Source organism: Vigna unguiculata, chromosome 2 (assembly GCF_037176805.1).
Source record: "Vigna unguiculata cultivar grain cowpea cultivar isolate G323 ecotype 2 chromosome 2, ASM3717680v1, whole genome shotgun sequence".
Taxonomy (NCBI): domain Eukaryota; kingdom Viridiplantae; phylum Streptophyta; class Magnoliopsida; order Fabales; family Fabaceae; genus Vigna; species Vigna unguiculata.
The window spans coordinates 29939100-29960075 of record NC_140793.1 but is presented as its reverse complement, the minus strand read 5'-3'; the positions used below and the strand labels follow the sequence as shown (position 1 = coordinate 29960075).

At 29.9% G+C, this 20976-nt stretch overlaps 2 protein-coding genes across 3 annotated transcripts; one reads left to right on the top strand and one right to left on the bottom strand.

Annotated features, from left to right (window-relative positions):
• Positions 1-209: 209 nt before the first annotated feature.
• Positions 210-7701, bottom strand: DGAT2 (diacylglycerol acyltransferase family). Of its 2 annotated transcripts, XM_028058176.2 has the most exons (9): positions 7290-7701; positions 7134-7208; positions 6974-7059; positions 6073-6179; positions 5829-5984; positions 4551-4637; positions 2408-2505; positions 1489-1576; positions 210-540 (listed from the first exon to the last, which is right to left on the bottom strand). In XM_028058176.2, exons 1-9 carry the CDS (start codon positions 7469-7471, stop codon positions 439-441), a joined length of 981 nt encoding a protein of 326 aa, XP_027913977.1. In that variant the 5' UTR covers positions 7472-7701; the 3' UTR covers positions 210-438. The 2 variants fall into 2 exon arrangements, 1 of the variants encoding a protein (XP_027913977.1); XR_003602534.2 differs by lacking the exons at positions 210-540; positions 1489-1576; positions 2408-2505 and adding an exon at positions 2517-3048 and having other exon boundaries at positions 3204-4637; positions 7290-7699.
• Positions 7702-8461: 760 nt separating this feature from the next.
• On the top strand, positions 8462-10782 carry LOC114173755 (Uncharacterized conserved protein UCP015417, vWA). Its single transcript, XM_028058337.2, has one exon. The coding sequence runs from the start codon at positions 8672-8674 to the stop codon at positions 10583-10585; it is 1914 nt and encodes a 637-aa protein (XP_027914138.1). The 5' UTR covers positions 8462-8671; the 3' UTR covers positions 10586-10782.
• The last annotated feature ends 10194 nt before the right edge of the window (positions 10783-20976 follow it).

The following is a 20976-nucleotide window of genomic DNA, read 5'->3' as shown; positions in this document are numbered from 1 at the left end:
ACCCGACTCAACCTGGTTTATACCATTTCAGCCCAATTAAACCCGCCAACTAATCCAGCTAGTCGCCTGACGAAAACTTTTTACTACACCTTCATAAATTTTTATTTCAGTTACACAATATGTAATATAAATTTTACATTCTGAATAATCTCCAATATATTTTTTATATTTTTATTTTTTATTTGAAAATTTAAAAATTATATTTAGAATTATATATTCTTAAAAATGTTATTGATATACAAAGAATACAATAGTTTGTTACAAACTACATACAGAATTTGAGCTGTATTTCTATTAAAAAGATAGCTACTACCTCATTTCCCTTTATTCATCAATTTTTATTCCCAAGATGGTACTAGCAATTTATAGCCTAACTCCATCCCAAAAATATAATAAATAAAAAACCATTGAAAATATGGTACAATATCAAGGCCTGGTTCAAACAATTTTTAGTTCAAGGTTTGGATAACCAGCAAGAGCTTTGTGCCTTTCAAAGAGATCTTGAAGTGCTTCCACAAACTTACTATGTATCTTGGCAACCTAAAAGCAGGTTTAAATAATGAAAGAGGTTAGAAATTCAGCAAACTGAACCCCAATATTTGAAGATATCAATCATTGTAACAAGAATTCCCATACAGAAACAATAATGCCTTATGTTAATTGAATGAATTTGATCATTCGATTAAATAAAATAAGGAAAGTAGAAGTCTTCTTTGGATAAGTAATTAATTGAGAAGAAAATAATATTGGTTGTTCTTAACATTGTATCCGAAAAAGAGGGTGATCCTACCGAGAAGGAAGATTGCATCTTACTCGAACACTATAGCCAAAGATAAGACGCAAGTTTTTTGTTCAACTACTCCAACTTCTCTTCACTACCATCTTTGAATCTAAATTACTCAATCCATGAAAATATGGATGACATTAGGTACGGAATCCCGTCCAAATTACTTGTTAGATATATGTAAAAGAATATCCCTATATTTTTTTTTATATTCACGGACATTCACAAATATTTTTCGATATTTTATTAATTTTAAATCAAATTATTCAAAAATAAAATTTTAATATATAAAAGTAAATAAAAAATTAATTTTAAATTACAATTCAAATAAATTACTCACTAAAATATTAATGCAATACAAATTTGAATGAATTATACTAAAATACAAATTTTAAAAAATTAATCTTTTTAAAAATAAGTCTAAATAAAAAATAAAAATATATTTCAAGTCAAATTTTAAATAATTCTTTAATAATTAATATTTTTTCTCTAATAACTTTATTTTAATTACTTATTTAAAGAAAAACTAAAATAAAACTCACTAATAAAAATATAAAAGAAATAATTATGAACGGATGAATACCATAATATCCTATCCGTCCCAACAAATGAATAATTAAACATATTTATTCAGTATTTGTCACGGATTTTTTTGCTATCTTGTGAATTGTATTTAACATGACCGGTGCCCAATAGGCACATACCTCATCGGTGGTTGGGTCGGGGTTTCTGGTGAGCTCAATTGGTCTTCCCACCACCACATGCATTGGGTTGCTGAACGGTAACGGAGATCTGAAAAGGATATTACAAAATCTGCTTTATAATAATAAAAAGAAAAATAATTTTTTTACTTGACAACTTTTTTTTATAACTTCAGGTTTTTATAACTTTAGGTTTCTTTTAAGTAGTTTTCATTTTTTCATGCAAGCCGGTTTATACTCTTTACTTCTGTACCATAAAAAATTGGCTATACGACTTTGATCAATTACTTAACGCTATGTGAATGTCTTCAACATAGAATGAATATTTTCACACACAAAAGCATGCAAGCTGTGAAAAAAATGTGTAAATTGCATTAGCTATATCTAAAACATCGTGAAATTACACAAATTTCCTCAGCATGTTTTACCTTTACATCAACCTTTCATCGAAGGGAACTCGCTGTAATATTTTTCAAACAATGAAGGGGAAATAGTTTTGGTATGTAAAAGATGTCGATGTAATGGTCTTGAAACAATAAATTATTATAGGATAGAAAAAAAAAATAGAGAAAGTTCGGGTAATTTCAAGAAACTTTGGGGCGGTCTGTGCAATTCATTCTATTAAAAAAAATGGATCGGGGAAAGACATACATCCCGCATAATATCATTTGAATCCACCTTTTCCAACCACATTTAGCAAATATTTTAAGCTTATTCCAACTAAACTCAAACAAGACATTTTTACTATTGTTTCTACATGTATTAGCCTAATACTATTTAGGTGCCAATTCATTCTGTTGTTAATTTAAACAAAAGGAAACATTAGGTGGGACATTCCTTTTTAAAGAATCTTTAGCAACATAGCCAGCAAAAGCAGGTATAATAAGAAAAGCTTGCAGGTTGTCACCAAAGAAACACGCACCCGAAAATTCCCCAAAAACATATTGGGGTGAATCTGATAGCCCTTGCAACTTTCAGGAAGAACTTCCCACCTGGTTTCCACCAATTATAGACATTTGACTACAAAAAAGTTATAGTAAAAAGGATAATTATCTTGAAGTTGTACTGTATGTACAAAGAAATGTCACAACAAAACACATATCTATAGTAGTGAGAAAGCCAACTGCCGCAAGAAGAATCTACAGCTAAAGGTTCCCAAATGTCACCAATAGCCACCAGATTTCCACAAGTTTGGAGTATATCATAGTGGATTGGGAAAAGGGATGGTAATGGGTCTTTCTCGGAAAAAAGGCGCAAAACCTTTGGCATATTTATTAGACCTGGGAATATTGCAACGTGGCATAATCTTTTGCTTTGTGTAATGATGACGAAGCGCAAGTGAACAATGGCTATTGGGTGAACTAACATGTCTAGTAGGAATTACAGGAGCTAAACGTAGGGATACAGACAGTGGTATATACTGCTAAAAAGGTAGAGGATAAAATCTTGGAATTCTGCGCACTAGGGACTAGCAGGAGGACCATCTCTTGGAATGACAATAATATTTAATCTGTACAGTTCATCATGTCCCAGAGTGCCCGCCAGCTGCACTGTATATGAGTCCTGCGATTTAAGAAAATAGTTGAAGAGAAGAAATTCAATGAAATTACTATCTTGAGCAAATTTGCTAATGCTAACAAAGTTCTTAGTGTCAGGAACAAGGAGTAAACTGTTGAGGACCAAAGAAGTGTGTAAATCAACCAATTTGATGGACAGACCTTGCCTATTCCCCATGACGACTTGAACTGATCTGGACAAGGGAGTGCTTTGATTTGGATGCATGGGTCAGATGTAACATGATCGGTGGTGCAAGAATCTGAAATCCATAAACCTCAAAGCCAGTAAGTAAGGACTGTGACAGCTGTGGAGATGCAGCAACTGATTATACGCAACTTTGGTCAACATTTCTACAATACTGATGTGAAGGACAGTTTCAAACTGTGACAGGGGCATTGGGCATGGAATGGCAACACTGAGATGCAGTGTTGAAGGAACAACAGCTTGGAAAGCCAGAGCCACAGCCAAAAGGACAAAGTTGGACATCAGAGGTCCCAGCCCAGGTGGATAGTAGATGGAGGCCTCATGTCCTGACTTGTGACATATTTGTCATTGGACTGGAGACTGAGGACTAGTGTCCACCACATGATCCGCTAAAACTGTTACCACAATCTTGAGTTGCATTTTGATAGTCACCAGTAGGAAACCCATAGTTAGCAGATGTTTTTGAGCCTTTGCCACTTAAACTGAGGTGGTTGAACTGAAGTTGGAACTTGTGCAACATTTGCCTAGATCGACTTAGTGAGAGAGAGATTCTTGTGCTTTGCCATTTGAGCTCTGTGAGCCAACAAAAGGGATTCAATCTCTGATTGAAATAGTATCAAGACAACTTAGCACATAGGTGACAAATGAGTCATTTATTGGGTAGCCCACCCAAAACACCATCCAGGTGATTGGGAGGAGAATCGGTCTCCAAAAGGCACTAATACATCAGCAACGGATTCCATCCAAAGAAGAAACTCAGACTTGATTGCCCTTTTCACCTGACAGTGTACTAGAAGAATTGATGTGATTTTGCGTGAGTGAAAGCATGGAAGTGAATGTCCACTTTCTCCTACACTTGCTAAGAATGATAGCAAGCCGAGGGAATCATACAAAGACGAGAGAAGTCGTGATAGAGGGAGCACATCTTGTGATTCCACTCTAAACATGCAGGATTTACTTCCAGTTTCACAATCTTCTTTTCCGTTAAAGTGGGATGAAATGGAAGGATTCACCATGAAGTCCTGAAGCCTGCGGTCTCAAATCTTAGCTTCAACTTACAATTGTCATTGGAGGAAATTGTTATCATCAAGCTTGATTGGAATCCACGAGAAAATCATCAAAGGAATCACAGAGGAAGTCATCATGAATGCATCCATGAATAAAGAAGGAGATATACCACAAAGGAAACTATGGTTCCTGATACCAGAGAATGAGCGGAAGAAATGTCGAGAGAGAGAGAGAGAGAGAGATGCAGCATATTGTTGCACAATAAACTGAAATTTGATTCCATCAGAAACAAATACCTGGCCGAAGCAGAAAACTGGAACCAAAGGTAGGCCTTTCACCATTGATATGCGGACAAATCCTCTTCGTGCCTTAAGGAAAACAATCTACCAAGAGAAGAGTTCAATCTGCTTTGTTATTTCTATGAAACAGATAACCATTTAATAGAGCAAAGTCATTCTTAAAAGGTCTATTTTATGTATGACTATATTTACAAAGTAAAAAAAAATCAAAATAACCAAGAACCAAAGCTTATTAGACAGTATTCCAATAGAAGAAGCATACTTGGTGGAGACTAAAAAACAAAAATTATATAGAAGGATCAAATAACATTGATGTAACTTACTCCAATTATTACAGTAATCAATAACTTTTGACTAGAAGTTTGTTCTCCAAATTTACCCTTAGATTGAAAGTTTCTTTTGCATAAATTATGCCCATGAAAAATTATTTTAATCCAAAACTATTTGATGCTCCATTTATATATATCAAGATTGACAGGACATACGCTTCTTAAAATATATATAAATATGAACAATTTTATCATCATCTTATTTTTGTTTATATTTAATAAAATTTAAACACACAATCAACATAATATATAGTTATATTCAACAGTTGTATTGATTAATATTATATACAGTAAAGAGTTAGAGATCATAATTTGTGTAAATTACATATATATATATTTGTAATGATATTTGGGCATTACTCACCATCTTTTCTAGTCAATTCAACAAGCTTTTACTTTCACACCCAGACATAGCTCAAGTGCGATTGGCATGCCGAAAATACAATATAGTAGGCTGAATTTTAGGGTTATTGATCATAAAACTCAGACTAAATGAAGTAAACGAACTGCGTTTCTCTTTCCTCCCTAAAGAGACTGTATAGAAATTATATAAGACAGATAATAGGAAACAAATAGTACTACACTATTGAAATTTGAAACGCGTGCAATTCTTGAGCCCCAGTGACACAAAAGCTGAGAAAATTGCCTGCACCAACTGTTGTATTATTAAACTGGGCATCCATAGCAATCGTATAACTTGAAAATACTTGAAAATCTGATTCAATTCCTAAAGTAAACCAGCACTATATAGAAGGTTACCTCCCTAGAAATAATTACTATTAATAACAACTCTTTGTATTCTTACAGTATCTTAATTGTAATAATTATAACGATTGATATAATATCTCATCCAAACTCAACACTACATGTAGAGGAAAATAAAAATTTTAATTTAGTTAGAAAAAAATCCGTAAGCATTATTGAGTAAGAGAAGTGAGTAATGCACCTCAATGCCATGCTGCATGAGGAATGTCTCTTGCACTCCACCAGGTATTAAAATGCAACTATGGCCAGACGCTAGCAAGGAGATAAAATTTTTCTTTGTTGCTGGTGTAAGACCCAACCATGTCCATATGTGTCTCAAAAATGGTGTGTAGAACACCTATCCATTAAATGTGAAGAGAAAATCTTGAAATGAAATCCTCAATTACCATAATTCATTTTTGCAGGATCCCAACTAAAAGCTTTACCGTGCTGCTAGCAAGAACTCTAACTTTTGGAAGAGGCATGAAACCAGTGTTGTCAGCTAGTGCCAGAACGCCAATTGGAAAAACCGAATGTGGTTCATAACCAAAAACTGCATGTTGGGCACACTGTTGTTACAAAAGAGCCACGAACAAGAAGATACAAGATACAACTAAACAGACTCCCAATGACTTATTAGGCCAAATTCTGCTGCAAAATTAACTTAAAACACCATTCAACCACAGTAACAAAATAACCAGGAAAACTGGAAAATTAAAGAAATAGTGAGTTTGTCTTTCATAGAAAGCAATCATAGAAATTATCCGAGGCTTAACCAACGGAAAAATATAAAGTATATTGTAAATTGTCCTAATTACACATGCAGATCTCCAGCAAGAAGGCCAACAACAGACTAGGCATGGTTAAAACTTAATCATACTTTTTATCCAGTTCATTTCAAGGTTAAGCTAGAAGTTATTTCAACAAGGACAGTGTTAGCGTGATATTTGAGGTTTTAATTTAAAGAAAATATGTGGTGTTATGAAAAGCTATATCTAAAGTTACACTAAAAATTTTAGCGTCCATTGCAAGATTGCAATAACTTCGCTAACTACAACAGAGCAGATCGAAATAGCATTTCACCAGTTAATTAATCTCGTTTTGATTTAATAAACTTTTCACAAATTAGCCATTACAGGAAATGAAGATTTAAACCTTCATTCATATATAGTACCACTTTCCTAAGAGTTATGTTTCTTCCTAAAAGCAAAGGCAAAGAATCTAAAAACAACTCCGCCCAATAAAAATAGGAAACAAAATTTATGTTTCGTTAATTTTTTTTCTAATTTATCTCTCCATTTTCAAGAGAAATTCATCTTAGGCTGGGAAGAAGGAGCGCAAACAAACCATAAGCACGATTAGGATCAAAGGCGTTCATATCCTCTACGTGAAGCGTGATGGGAAAATAATTGCAAGCGTGTTTGCAAATGAACCTGAAATGTACAAATAGAGAGATTCGAACCGTGCCTTGTGAAAAGCGAAAAAGGTAACGAGGTCGAAAAACTACCTCGACAATTTTCGGCCAAATCTGCTCTTCTCGTCGATAGGAAGCACTGCAAACACAAACAGGAAACCAAAAACCCTGGCACGCGAAACACCAAAACTCAATTAAAGTGAATAAAAAAATGAAGAACGGCGATTTGGAGAGAGGTAGAAAACGAACAACAGTAATTTGGGGAGAGGAAGGTAGAAGAGGGCGAAGAGGACGAGGGCAACGTTGAAGTGAATAGCTCCCAGCCACAGCGCCATCGCTAGAATCGCGCTGAACGTGTTGGATGAGTTGCCGAATTCTTCTCTCCCACTGATGAATTTCTCCGCCTCGCCTCCGTCGTCAGTTGCCGCCATGGTCCGAGCTCCGAGGGTGTGAGGGAACGGCGTCGTTTAGGAGTAACACAGTGCACAAGCACGCTGATGGGTGATGGAAACATGAGATAGGAGCATTATGAAATTTGTGAAAGTGTGGAGGTGTGAAGTATAAAACGACAAATTTGGTTTCGTCACGTGCTTTCAGTTAAGCAATCAGTTGAGGGTAATGAAGAAAACGGAGGAAAAGGTTCAGTTACGCTGGCGCCGTAATTAGTGATGATGCAGTGCGGCCCTCGGCTTCATCATTGCTTATGACTAATTTTTTTAATTTTACTCGTGATTATATTTTTTAATGATTTTTGGTTTTTATTTTTAAGAATATGTAACTTTGAAAAATAATGTAACTTATAATATTTGTCCAATAATTTTTATTATATTGGTATTTTACCTACGTGATATAACTTTTATGTGATTTTACTTAAATTAGTGAATTTAAATGCTTTTTTAGATGCAGTCAAATACAACTCTCCTTAACAATTAATAAACTATATAGGTAATAAAAGCTTACCTGAATGAAACTATCCTGATTAACATATCTTAATCAAGATAGTTTGTTTGAGAAACTTTTTTTTAAGTTGCATTTATGGCCTTTTGTGTTTTATTTAAATTTTTATCATATAGTATTAAAATTAGTTTTTTTTTGTTAGTTTTATCTTAATTTTAATATATGTGAATATTTAGATAAGAAACATTGTTAGTTTATATATTAGGATTCATTAGGTGTCGAATAAATTGTATTTTTAGTTTATATTAGATATATGATTAATTTTAAATTTATTATATGTTGAATATTTATATAATTTTATATTTATTAGATGTTTGATTAATTTATTAAATATTATTAGGTGTATTTCAATTTATATTAAAATTTATTATAATTTTAAATATAAGAATAGTAACGAATAAAAAAGACTAACGTAATCCCCAAGGACAGAGCAAGCTATAAATACACTCATGTCCCCATCATCTTGTTCGTGAAATCCCAGAAAGCCCTCCCTTTGTATTTGTCTACCAACATCTTTCTTCCAAATCATCCCCAAAATCCAAAATTTCACCTTCCTTGACTAAATCAACCTCATCATAACCTAAAGTTTTCATCCAAGTCTGATTTCTTAGCAACAACTCATTCACAAGGACCCCAAATTCACCATCATCCATTATCTTCGTCACCACAAAACGATGGGCAACCCGATCCTCATAGGTCCACCTGAACTCTACATCGCCGGACCCACCGCAACCCTCACCCAAACACCCCCAGCCCCAGCAGTCACATGCACCACTCCAAGTGACCCCTTCATGGACCAAATGGTGTCCAAATTCAACACCTTATCAAACCCAAACATGACCCTAACTGAAAATTTGTCCCCAACATTTATCACTACGGGGAACCCATCTCTGGATTTCTTCTTCCACGTGGTTCCGGACACACCACCAGAGATCCTTCTCCAAAGACTCGAACTTGCGTGGGCCCACAACCCCCTTACCACCCTAAAACTCGTTTGCAACCTCCGTGGCATCCGCGGCACCGGCAAGTCTGACCGTCGGAACTTCTACGGCGCAGCGATCTGGCTCCACCGCCACCACCCCAAAACCCTACTTGGTAACATCCCCTCCCTCGCTGACTTCGGATACCTCAAGGATCTCCCCGAAATCCTTTACCTCCTTCTAGAAGGATCCGATGCCCGTGAAATTCAGAAAAGAGAGTGGAAAAAGACAAAACGTGGGTTGAGCAAGAGGGAAAAACCTGAGGGTGGGAAGAAGCAGAAGAGAGAAACGGGGGCTTTGGAAGGAACAGTCGACGCGGCGAAGGACAAAATCGAGTCTTCGGAGAAAGAAATTGCGCATGTTGCCAGAGAAGAGAAAAAGGTGGCATTGGCGAAGAAACTCGTTGATCGTTATAAGAACGACCCAGATTTCCGATTCCTTCATGATCGTGTCTCTGATTATTTTGCTGAGTGTTTGAGGAAGGATCTCGAGTTTTTGAGATCTGGGGCGGTGACGAAAGTCAGTCTTGCCGCGAAATGGTGTCCCTCTGTGGACTCGTCTTTCGATCGACACACTTTGTTGTGTGAAACTATTGCGAAGAGGGTTTTTCCCCGTGAGGAATATAATGAGTACGAGGGGGTTGAGGAGGCGCATTATGCGTATAGAGTTCGTGATCGGTTGAGGAAGGAGGTGTTGGTGCCTTTGAGGAAGGTGTTGGAGTTGCCTGAGGTGTTTATAGGGACCAATCGTTGGGATTTGATTCCTTACAACAGGGTTGCTTCTGTGGCTATGAAATTTTATAAAGAGAAGTTTTTGAAGCATGATAATGAGAGGTTTAAGGCTTACTTGGAAGATGTGAAGTCAGGGAAGAGTACTATTGCTGCTGGTGCTTTGCTTCCTCATCAGATCATAAAGTCATTGGATGAGGAGGGTGGTGGTGATGTGGCTGAGTTGCAGTGGAAGAGGGTGGTAGATGATTTGATGAAGAAAGGGAAGATGAAGAGTTGTTTGGCTGTTTGTGATGTGTCTGCGAGTATGTATGGGGTGCCCATGGAGGTGTGTGTGGCATTGGGGTTGTTGGTGTCTGAGTTGTGTGAAGAGCCTTGGAAGGGGAAGGTTGTGACTTTTTCTGCTAACCCTCAACTTCATTTGATTGAAGGGGATGATCTCAAGTCCAAGACTGAGTTTGTGAAGAAGATGGATTGGGGGGGTAACACTGATTTTCAGAAGGTGTTTGATCAGATGTTGGAGGTGGCTGTGAGAGGGAATCTGAGGCCAGATCAGATGATAAAGAGGTTGTTTGTGTTCAGTGACATGGAGTTTGATCAAGCCTCAGCGAACCCTTGGGAGACTGATTACCAAGCAATCACTAGGAAGTTTGGAGAGAAAGGGTTTGGTGATGCGGTGCCTCAGATAATTTTTTGGAATCTGAGAGACTCTAAGGCTACCCCAGTGCCAGCTACTCAGAAAGGAGTGGCACTGCTTAGTGGGTTTTCTAAGAATTTACTCACATTGTTCTTGGATAATGAGGGGGAGCTAAGCCCTCTAGAAGCCATGGAAGCAGCAATTTCTGGGTCAGAATATCAGAAGCTAGTTGTGCTGGATTAGTTGATTACTCATTTTTTATTTCTTTTCTGATGCTTTTGAAATAATATAAAAAATCGGAAACACAACACATGTGATACAATTTTCTATTCCTATCTTCTATGACATGTTTGCAATTTTGTTTCTATTTTTTAGATTTTGTTACGTTAGATGTATTGGCTGATTTGTTAAGAAATGTTAAAAGAGTTGGTGGATCCTTATGTCCAGTATGCACCCTCTGAAACCATGCCATTTCCCATGGAAATACATTTGCCTTGCGTGCTTCTATTATGCACCTGTACTCTCTACTATAATTTTTCGACAAAGATAGAGTCTTGATGAGAGGTTAATGCTATTTTGATCACTGGGGTGTGTGTGCAGAAATTTTTTTGGTGTTCTTGTAAAATTTTCCTTTAGTTGGGTACTTGTTTAGGGAAAGATGCCATCAGAATTTTGAAGCTGACCTGCATAAATGCATTAACCTGACAGAGTCCATTGAGGAGTTTGAGTCTTGTTGGTCCTGCCTAATTGATTGGTATGATCTCACTGAATTTGGTAAGTTTTTTTATTAAGCTTTACATGTGAATAAATCCCATAAAAGTGAAAATGTTGCCAAACTTTATGATAATTGAAGGCTGAACTGGTTCTAAAAGTACTGTTCTTAAAGGTTGGTTAAACTGATATGATAAAAAGTGCAATATAATAAACTCCCAATTATTACGAAATGATTTCCCCTTTTAAGACATGTTATGTTATGAGCTAGATTATATGCTTTTGAAGTTTCCATTATACTAATCATACTAAATAGTCCAAACTTTCTATGGATAACATTGTTCGTTGTGATTTTTTTTTTTTTTTATGAAAAAGATTATCAGTTCCATTTTTAAACAATGGACTCTATGATCTTGTTCCAGAATTTCATTGTCTGCACATCTATCTGAACCCTCTTTCTGCTGGTTATAGTTTCTAAAGCTTTTCAGCCAATTTAATGTTCAATTGCATCCAGAATAACTATTAATCTGGACCTTTGGTATATATAATTTTGTAATTCTAGGACAAAAAAATATCATACATACTGTTGTGTAGGACAAAGATTTCTGATACCATTAGATATGATGTGAATAGTACAATTAACAATGAAGAGAGAAAAAAGAGGGAAGAAATTTTTCTATTACGAGTAGAGAGATATCTGTGCCTGGTGAGAATTATGATATCCTCAAACTCAGTTGTGCCAGTGAAAATTACTCTCTCTTGTAATTAAGTGTAACCCTTTGTTAATTCTGATTCTATTAGGAGCAGATACATTGAATCAAATACGTTTCTTTATGTTATAGATTATATATTTTTGTTGTATTGATGTTATAAATTATAGATTACAAAAGTACTTATCGTAATTTCATAATAGATCATTTATATTTATTTTGTAGGAAGTTTTTGTATTATAGATAATTTTTTTTAGCTTAAGAAATTATCAAGTTTAAAAAAAAAAACAGTCAGTGAAAGAAGAAAATGGTAAAATATTTAGGTTAAATTATTCTTTTGGTTCTTCTATTTGTCAAAAAAATTCAGTTTGTCCTCAAGCTCTTCGTTGTTTTAATTTGGTCTTCATCTTCTTACAAATGATTCAATTTGGTCTTTACCGTTAGTTTGACTAGACGGTGGTAAAGTCAACGTGACGTGTCAATTTCTATTTTTTCTGCTTTTTTTGAATTTTATAAATTCTTTTTTTAATTTTTTACACGTGTCACTCTATAGTTGTGCCACATGTCAAAGTGACTCAATTTGGTCTCTATATTTGTTTTTACTTTCAATTTAATCACAATCTTTGTAAGAATGAAGTAATATTGTCCTTCCTTAAATTGACACTAAATTTATTTTTTTATAAATCTTATGGTGATATTCTTACTAAAATTAACGTTTTTATTAAATATTTCTATAAATATATTAAATTAACTTTACATTCTATACAAAACATTAGACTTTAGTTTTATTTTGAACTTAAAATTTAGTTCCTAAACTTATGTGTGACAAGTTATATGATTTTTAATCTTCACTAAGTTTGTATAATATGATACACTTAATGTCTTTATATATAATGACAAAATTGTTAATTTTTGAAATTAAATTTGGGGTTTAACTTTGTTTAATAATAAAACAAAAAAAAAAAAACTTGTTTAAAAATATTTCTACAAATATTTAATAAAAACGTCAATTTTATTAATAATATCATAAGTTGTATATAAAGATTAAATTGAGTGTCAATCTAAGGAGGAATAATATTGTTTCATTTCTATAAAAAATGGGAACCAAATTGAGTCATGTTGACATGTGACACAACATGTGACACAATTGTGAAAGTGACACGTGTAAAAAAAATTAAAATTTAAAAAAAATAAAAATTGGTTTTAACATGTTGGTTCAGTTTTTTGTTGGTTCAGTTTATCTTCTCCAATTATTTAAAAATGTTCAATATTGATCTTTGTTAACTTGGGGTTCGTATCCATACATGACATGTGTCAAAATGTGAAATTTTTTTGTTGGTAATTTTTTTTGTTGTATTTATAAACTATAGTGTGTTAAGTTACTGTTATGTCACGTGACAGTATACCGTCATGACATATGAGAGTAGTAATTATTTTTAATTTAGTCATCTATGTAAATTTTTGATTTAATTTAATACCCTTATTTCTTAAAATGGTCCAATTTTGTCCTCTTAAATATGAGACCAAATTAATAAATAAACTTAATTACAATTTATATATACATCTTAAAATAATTTTTTTTTTAATTTATACATCAAATCACTTCATTTAAATAAAATTTATTTTTTACATTTTCATAATATTAACTTTCGGTTTAAAAATTTTATATTTTAAAATGTATAACTTAAAATATAATATTTTCTGTTTGTACTTTAGTTAATGATCTTTGAAAAAAAATCATGAAAAATTATCTGAAAGAAAAACTAGAAGGAGTTAGCATATTGAGTTTTGGAAAGATAATAATATTTTTATTGAATAAAAAATAAATAATTTTTTGTTTATATATATAAAGTATTTTTAACTAAGCATATACTTTCAATTCTTCATCTATTTTCAAATTTTACATCTAATAGTCATGAGAATGAAAGTTTGGAGATAAAATTTCTATCCTTCATTATTTTTCTTGTATAAGAATGACAATGTACAATAGTAGGTCTCTTTTCGTATAATTTGCATGTTGGACATATCACATTACAAAAAATGTATTATACCCAACTTTTTTATTTTCTTATGCTTTTGTTATATTTTTACTTTATGTCTTAATCTATAAGTTAACTCCCTTCCTTACATTTAATATCGGTTATTATAAAAGTTTTTTAATAGTTTTATTTATTTTTTGTTCATAAAAGATTTAACTTTAATGTATTTATCTGATGTGAAAATAAATCTTATGTTTATTTTATCTTATTTTAAGTATTTTCAACATTTATATGTAGTTTTTCTAATATTTACTTCTAGAAACTGATTCGCAAACCTATAAGGTAATCATTTTATTTTATTTTATTTTTAGAAGTACATGAATGTTTATTTATTTATTTATTGTACAATCTACAGAGTCTAGTCAAGCCATTGCAACCTTAAAAAAAATGCTTTTAGAATTAACTTCAATTCGGACCATGTCTTTCTCTTTTATCCTGAATTCCTGCACCATTATCTAAAAGCTGATCAACAAAATGAATAGCATTATTTTGACCATGGTCACTATATATTCTTGTAATTATAAAACATACAAATAGAGTGAATAAGATTAAGTTTGAAAGTGAAAGGCTTAATAAGGTCCGTTTTAGTTAAACATGTATTTTACTTTATACCAGATGAGATCATTTTTATAAATTAATTGAAACACTATTTGTAATTTATTGTTACTGATTTAATTTTTAATTTTAATTCTTTTAAGTTGCGAATGACAATAAAGTGAAAGAAGAACGATTCTACTCATATTTGATTTCAAAGCAACAACTCAAACTTATTTTATAAAATTTATATCTCTTAAGTAGTTTTTATCCACATCTACACTAATATTTGTTAAATATTTTTTTAAAATAAAAATAAAAGCAAATGAAACATTATATGATCGAAGATTCAATGTGAAGACAATATATATACTTTTTCCTGTATAATGTTAAATAATAATGAAAAAATATTAATTGTATAAATTTTAAAATAAATATCAAAATTAATATTGTTTTAGTAATTTAAAATAGAGACAACACACATTTGTTCTGAAAAGTTATATTTGTCAAACCCCTTTTCTAATTATGGAGGAGCTTGTGTCAAATTTATTATAAAATATTGAATCTTTTAAAAGAAAATTCAAGAAAAATTCTAGATTAATGAGATATGAACTATACTTATATAAAAGATCATTTATATATCACCACAAATTCAACACTTTCAAGTAATGTATTTATAAGTTTTTTATATATTTTTTTTCTATTTAATATGGAACTCAAATATATATATATATATATATATATATATATATATATATATATATATATATATATATATATATATATATATATATATATATATATACCTTGTCACTCTTAAGTTCTTTTTTTTCTTTTTTTAATATTGAGCTTTTTTAGGGTTTGAGAGATGATTTAAAAAACTAATATTTTGGTATCGTGATTTTGAGTGGTTTGACCAGCTTTTACATAATGTGACAGTTGAATACAGATTCTCACTACATTAATTGTCTGACAAATTACAAACACAGTTTTCAACTGCCAACAAATAAATAAAATAAATTTTAATCAACATTTTTAATTAGTGTAAAATTAAATTTTGTTACTTATATTTGATTACATCACCGATTGTATACATTCATTGGTATATGGTACAATATATCACAGTAGTATCATAGTATCATACACTGAATATATAAAAATAATATAATAAAGGAGAATCTGATATATGATCTAGGGTTTGCATGCATGAGAATATATGGTGGGCAAAACACCATCATGTTTGGACTATTTTAATGCAAACTCACCCTATAAATCGTACCTTAACAAGGGTAAGTTTCTCAGAGCCTTGAATTTGCAGGTCTTAATTAAGGGTATCCATGGAACCACCTAAAAAGGTTACAATCCAAAATGTTCTTTGTCCCAGAAACCCTCCACCTTCAAGGAGCCAAAATGCTTTAAGCTCTGCTCTTACTAAACCACCACCCACTATACAACAAATCTTCTCCAAAAACACTACCAAGAAATGACTCATTAGTCATCACCTTCATCACCACTATCTCTCTTCTGAGATTCTTCTGTAGTTTCATCCATGTTATATCCAAATCATGCTCTTTCAAGTTTATTAGGTTATGGCTTTTCATGTGTAATAGCAATCACCTTATGTTATAGCTTTTGTGATTGCCCATAGTTTACTAAATAATGTGAATTTTCATTTGTGGTGGAAGAAGATAAACATGTAATATTTTGTTCTCAAAAGAAAGATTATGTAATGTATAATGCTGTTTTTATTTTCTTTTTCTTCATATAATTTTTGGTTGTCTCTTTTTTCTTTTCTTTTGATAACTTTACACTACTAAAAAAATTCATATTTTCTGTTAATTTTGTTTTGAATTATTTTTGGTAGAAAATACTTATAAATTTTGTTGTGAAAAAATTTGCAAGAAATTGCTATCAATTTTTTGGCAAAATATTTTGTATAAAACATTTTTTGCAACAAATTTTGTAGAAAATACTTGCAAATTTTATAATTTTGTTGGAAATAATTATCCACAAGGAATTACTTGCCAGTTAATATTTTTAGAAAAAAATGGTAGAAAAAAAAATTCTTGCAAATTTTTTTAACAATTATTTCTTGTAATTTTTTTTCAACAAAATTGTAAGAAAATATTTCATATGTAATATGAAAATTTCTAATAGTGTAATTTTTTTTTTCGCTCAACCGGTTGTTTTAGAAAGTGTATTTATTCTTTAGTTACCTTTTTATGGTAGCTTAAAGTTTTCTAACTAGGTTCTTACGTTTAGAGCATTAACACAGTCCTTTAAATGGTAAATTAAATTTAAAAAAGTAGGTGTTTAAGATGTTTCTTAGCTTTGCTTTTTTTAATGTAAAAAATTTACATTTTTAATTTGTAGTTTTTATTATTATATTTATTTCTAATCACAGATAAATTTTGTTTAAAATTTCACATGAAAAAGGAGAGTCTTTACATGGTGCTATGATAAGAGGAACGTAAGTGATAAACCATGATTAGATTAGTTTTAAAGACTCGTATGTAATTTGTGCTAAAAGTTAAAGTTCAAACCTAGTTTCATTGGGTCAAAAGGCTCATATTTAATATTTTTCTTCTAAAAGGAGATGTAACTCATATGTACAAAATTTTATATATTAAAGTCAAATTAGGTTATGATTAGGTCAAACTAAAAGGGTTTGATTTAGGTTGTTCACGAAATTTTAAGTTTTTAAATCCAATATGGGTTTCTAAATTGAATTCCAATCCCAGTAAAAGAAAGTATTTTACCTAAATCTAATTTTGGTCCAAAATTTAAAACATAAATTCACAGTTTTATCCAATTGTTCAAGTTGAATCAGTTGCATGTTTGACCATCAAAAGGGTTAAAAACCTGTACTTAATTCGAGTTTCTAAAAAGTTCCATGAATGTTATTCAACCTGCACAAATCTTTAGACTAAACTAACAAGTTTCAAATTCAATTTTTAATGCAAAAGTTTATAATTTTTCATTTTAATAAATTTTTGTGTGGTGACAAAATTGATGAGCATTCATATGTCATATTTCATAATAATATCTAAAAATAATCTCATTTGAGAAAGTTCATACATTTGTTTTCACTAATTTTATCATTATTATTTTTTTTTAATTTCATCCTAAGCTTCTAATTTCAAAATTTTCTAATTACATATATATATATATATAATTATTAACCGGTCTTCTTCAAGCTAATAACTCTTCTTATTTTTGTAGACTTTGTTGCGATATCTTGCAAATGTTTAGGGCTGTTATCAAGAATTGGGTCTCTATTAAATGACATGATTAATAATGATTCTTTTGATCATTATAAATTAAATTTTCTTTTATTGCCCATGTTTTCCTTTTGACCAACAAAAACAAAACAGAAAATCATATAATATATATATATATATATATATATATATATATATATAAACACTACTAAAAAAAATCTATATTTTTTATTAATTTTGTTTTGAAATTTTTTTATAAGAAATATTTATAAATTTTGTTATGAAAAAAAAATTGTATGAAATTGTTATCAATTTTTTTACAAAATATTTTATATAAAACACTTTTCACAGTAAATTTTGTAGAAAATACTTATCAATATTATAATTTTATAGAAAATAATTATCTATGAATAAATAAGAAATTACCTGCCAACTAAAATTCTTATGAAAAATTGCAGAAAAAAAATATTTTCTTGTAATTTTTTTAACAAATTTATAAAAAAAAAATCTTATGTAATATGAGAATTTTTAATAGTAGAAGGATTAATTATTTTATTAGACGTGAGTTATAAATTAAATCACAATTCTTGTGGATATATGATTTTTTTTCCCACAATTTTATACCAGTTTTCAGTACACTTCATTAGAAAAAAAATTGAAAATTTAATATTTTGATAGAACTTAAAAGGAATTTATATCAATATATACTTATAATTAACATAAATATTAAATTATAACGTTATGTTATGTACGTTGTACATTAATTTCGCTGGTTTAAAATAAAAGATTTAAGAGTAACAAATTTTTCTTTTGGACATAAAGTTGTAAACATATGCACAACAATATGATGAAAAATTATATCGCCCCAAAGTTTTACATCTTAGTGTAATTAAAGCACTAATCTAAATTGTTAATCGTACGCAAATAGTTTTATTTCAATATGTTTAATAGTTTTATCTAATTTAATTAGGAGTTGAGACTATGTACAATTCAAACATATATTCATTCATTTAAATTATGATAAAATTTTAATCTCTAAAACACATAATAACTCTAATGAAGTAATTGATACCAGTCATAATGCCTTGATGAACTTAAAATTTGAACATTGAGATAGTTTGTGAGAATGAAAAAATAATTTTAAAGATGAAACTTCATTTTCCTTTATTATCAACTATGTAATTTATTTAATATGTCTAATGATCTCTCATCTTTTAAGAATTAAGATTAATGACAATTTAAATATACTTTAATAATAAATTTGTGACAGGACCATGAACAATACCTTAATAATGTGAAGAAATCGACAACTTACATGGTAACCAAAACACTACAATTTTTTTTTTAAAATAACAACTAAATTTAGATAAAAAAAATTAGTAATATAGTAACTAATTTAGATACTAATTAATAAATTAAAAATTATTAACTTTTAAAAATTATTATTATGAATAAAAATTATAATTGATGACCAATTAAAGTCTAAATTAGTTATATTATAGTTATTAATATTTTAGTTGTTAAATAAATTAGTGACTAAATTATTAGTAACCAATTTAAACACTTTGGTATATATACTTAGGAATATTAGTGACATAATATTCATTAATTTTGATATGATTCTCTCATGTGAAAATATGATTTTAGGTAGTTTCTTTTAATAAGCATATGATCTAAAAAGGATGTTGCAAATAAGCAATGTTTATTATCTTTTCTCTGTATAAGGAATCTCAACTTTATATTTATAAATATATAAATAAGATAAGATAAAAAGTTTGTGTGAATTTCTTCTTTTATATATATAAATATATATATATATATATATATATATATATATATATATAAGTATATAAGTGATACATTGACTCGAAATAAAATAAAACTAGATTAAAAAATTAAGCAGGATAGCTCGATACAAAATTTCAAGAGATAACTAATTTTATGTCATTTAATATATTTTATATTTTAAAATTCTCAAACTACTTTTTCTTTGAATTATTACAGCAGTCTTATAAAAACGATTCATTGTTATATTTTTATCCTAATTCTTAAATGTTTATATCCATTTTTTATATATATTTTTCTTTTATATATGAAATCCTTGTTTTGAAATATTTTTAGAAGTTTGTAAAACTATAAATATAATTATATTATATATTGAACACTTATTACTGGATATATCTTATAAACATTATGTTCGTAGAATACCTTTATCACAAGGTAGTATGAGATTAAATCTCGCTTTTCTGTGGTCCCCTATTATCCCACATTATATGTTTTTAAGATATTATATTCACCTTTTGTTAATGTAAAGATTTTCTAAAACCTAGTTTAGGGATATGTTTTTATACTTATACTTAATCATATATTTATTATTATTATAGAATATTTTTATGAAACAAAAGTTATTTTTAATGTAAAAACAATTTTTTATTCTGATGATTTAAAGTTTTATTTGAGATGTATAGAATTTTAAATTTATTACCATCATTCTCTAACAATACAAATATCTTATAAAACTCATATGTGAAATATTACCCAGAGATGATCTTGATGAAAACCTAAGTACAGAGAATGATGGAGAAATGAAGACCAATGGCTAAAGTTTTAGAACTTTGTGTTTAGTCTTTTTTATATTGGAAAAAAAAAAAGTGACTTGAACACACTTTTTCAAACAAACAATTACCTTTATTCCTTGTGTTTTTAAAATAAAAAGGTGTTTTGAAAAAAAAAATGTTAAATAGGGTAATTTTGTGATTACTTGCTCTTTTTAGATTGCTGAAGATAGTGCAAGCTGGAACACTTACTAGCTGTAAGCCAAGATTCCATCAAACAGAATATAGAGAGAATAAAAAGTCACAGCTGTATCGCTTATAGAAATTTAGAGATGCAAAGTATCAAGTTTTTTAAAAGAAGTATGCAATACACATTCATGTTAACAATTTCATAAAAAAAAAAATGTTACTTATAATCATTCCGTTAAAAAGTTAAAAAAATAAAAAACTTATTTTCGTAAATTAAATAAATATATTTTTAGAGTCTAAACTATAACATGAAATTAAAATATGTTTTTATTTTAAACTTTAATACATTTTAATCATCAAAATTTACAAATATTACCTGTTATCTTTTTAACATGTTAACTATTTTTAGTTATTAAACGATATTTCTGGTGGTATTTAAGATAAAATGTGTCAAAAAATTCAAATGTCAGATTGGAATATTATTTAAGAGAACAAAAACTTAATAGTATTTAGATTAAAAAAACTGGATAATGATATTTTGATATATTTTTTTTAACATATTTTTAATTCACTATTTTAATCATACTTAGATAATCACATCATACTACTACAAAAAATTAAAATATATAATTAAACAGTAACTGAAGTAGTAAAATAAAAATGGATAAAAAAATA

Coding starts and splice junctions, on each gene's coding strand:
- DGAT2 (XM_028058176.2), bottom strand. CDS start 7,471: ATGGCGGCAACTGACGACGGAGGCGAGGCGGAGAAATTCATCAGTGGG. Junction 7,060..7,133: donor TTTGGCCGAAAATTGTCGAG/GTAGTTTTTCGA, acceptor TGTACATTTCAG/GTTCATTTGCAAACACGCTT. Junction 1,577..2,407: donor TGTTTTTGGGGAATTTTCGG/GTGCGTGTTTCT, acceptor TATCCTTTTCAG/ATCTCCGTTACCGTTCAGCA.
- LOC114173755 (XM_028058337.2), top strand. CDS start 8,672: ATGGGCAACCCGATCCTCATAGGTCCACCTGAACTCTACATCGCCGGA.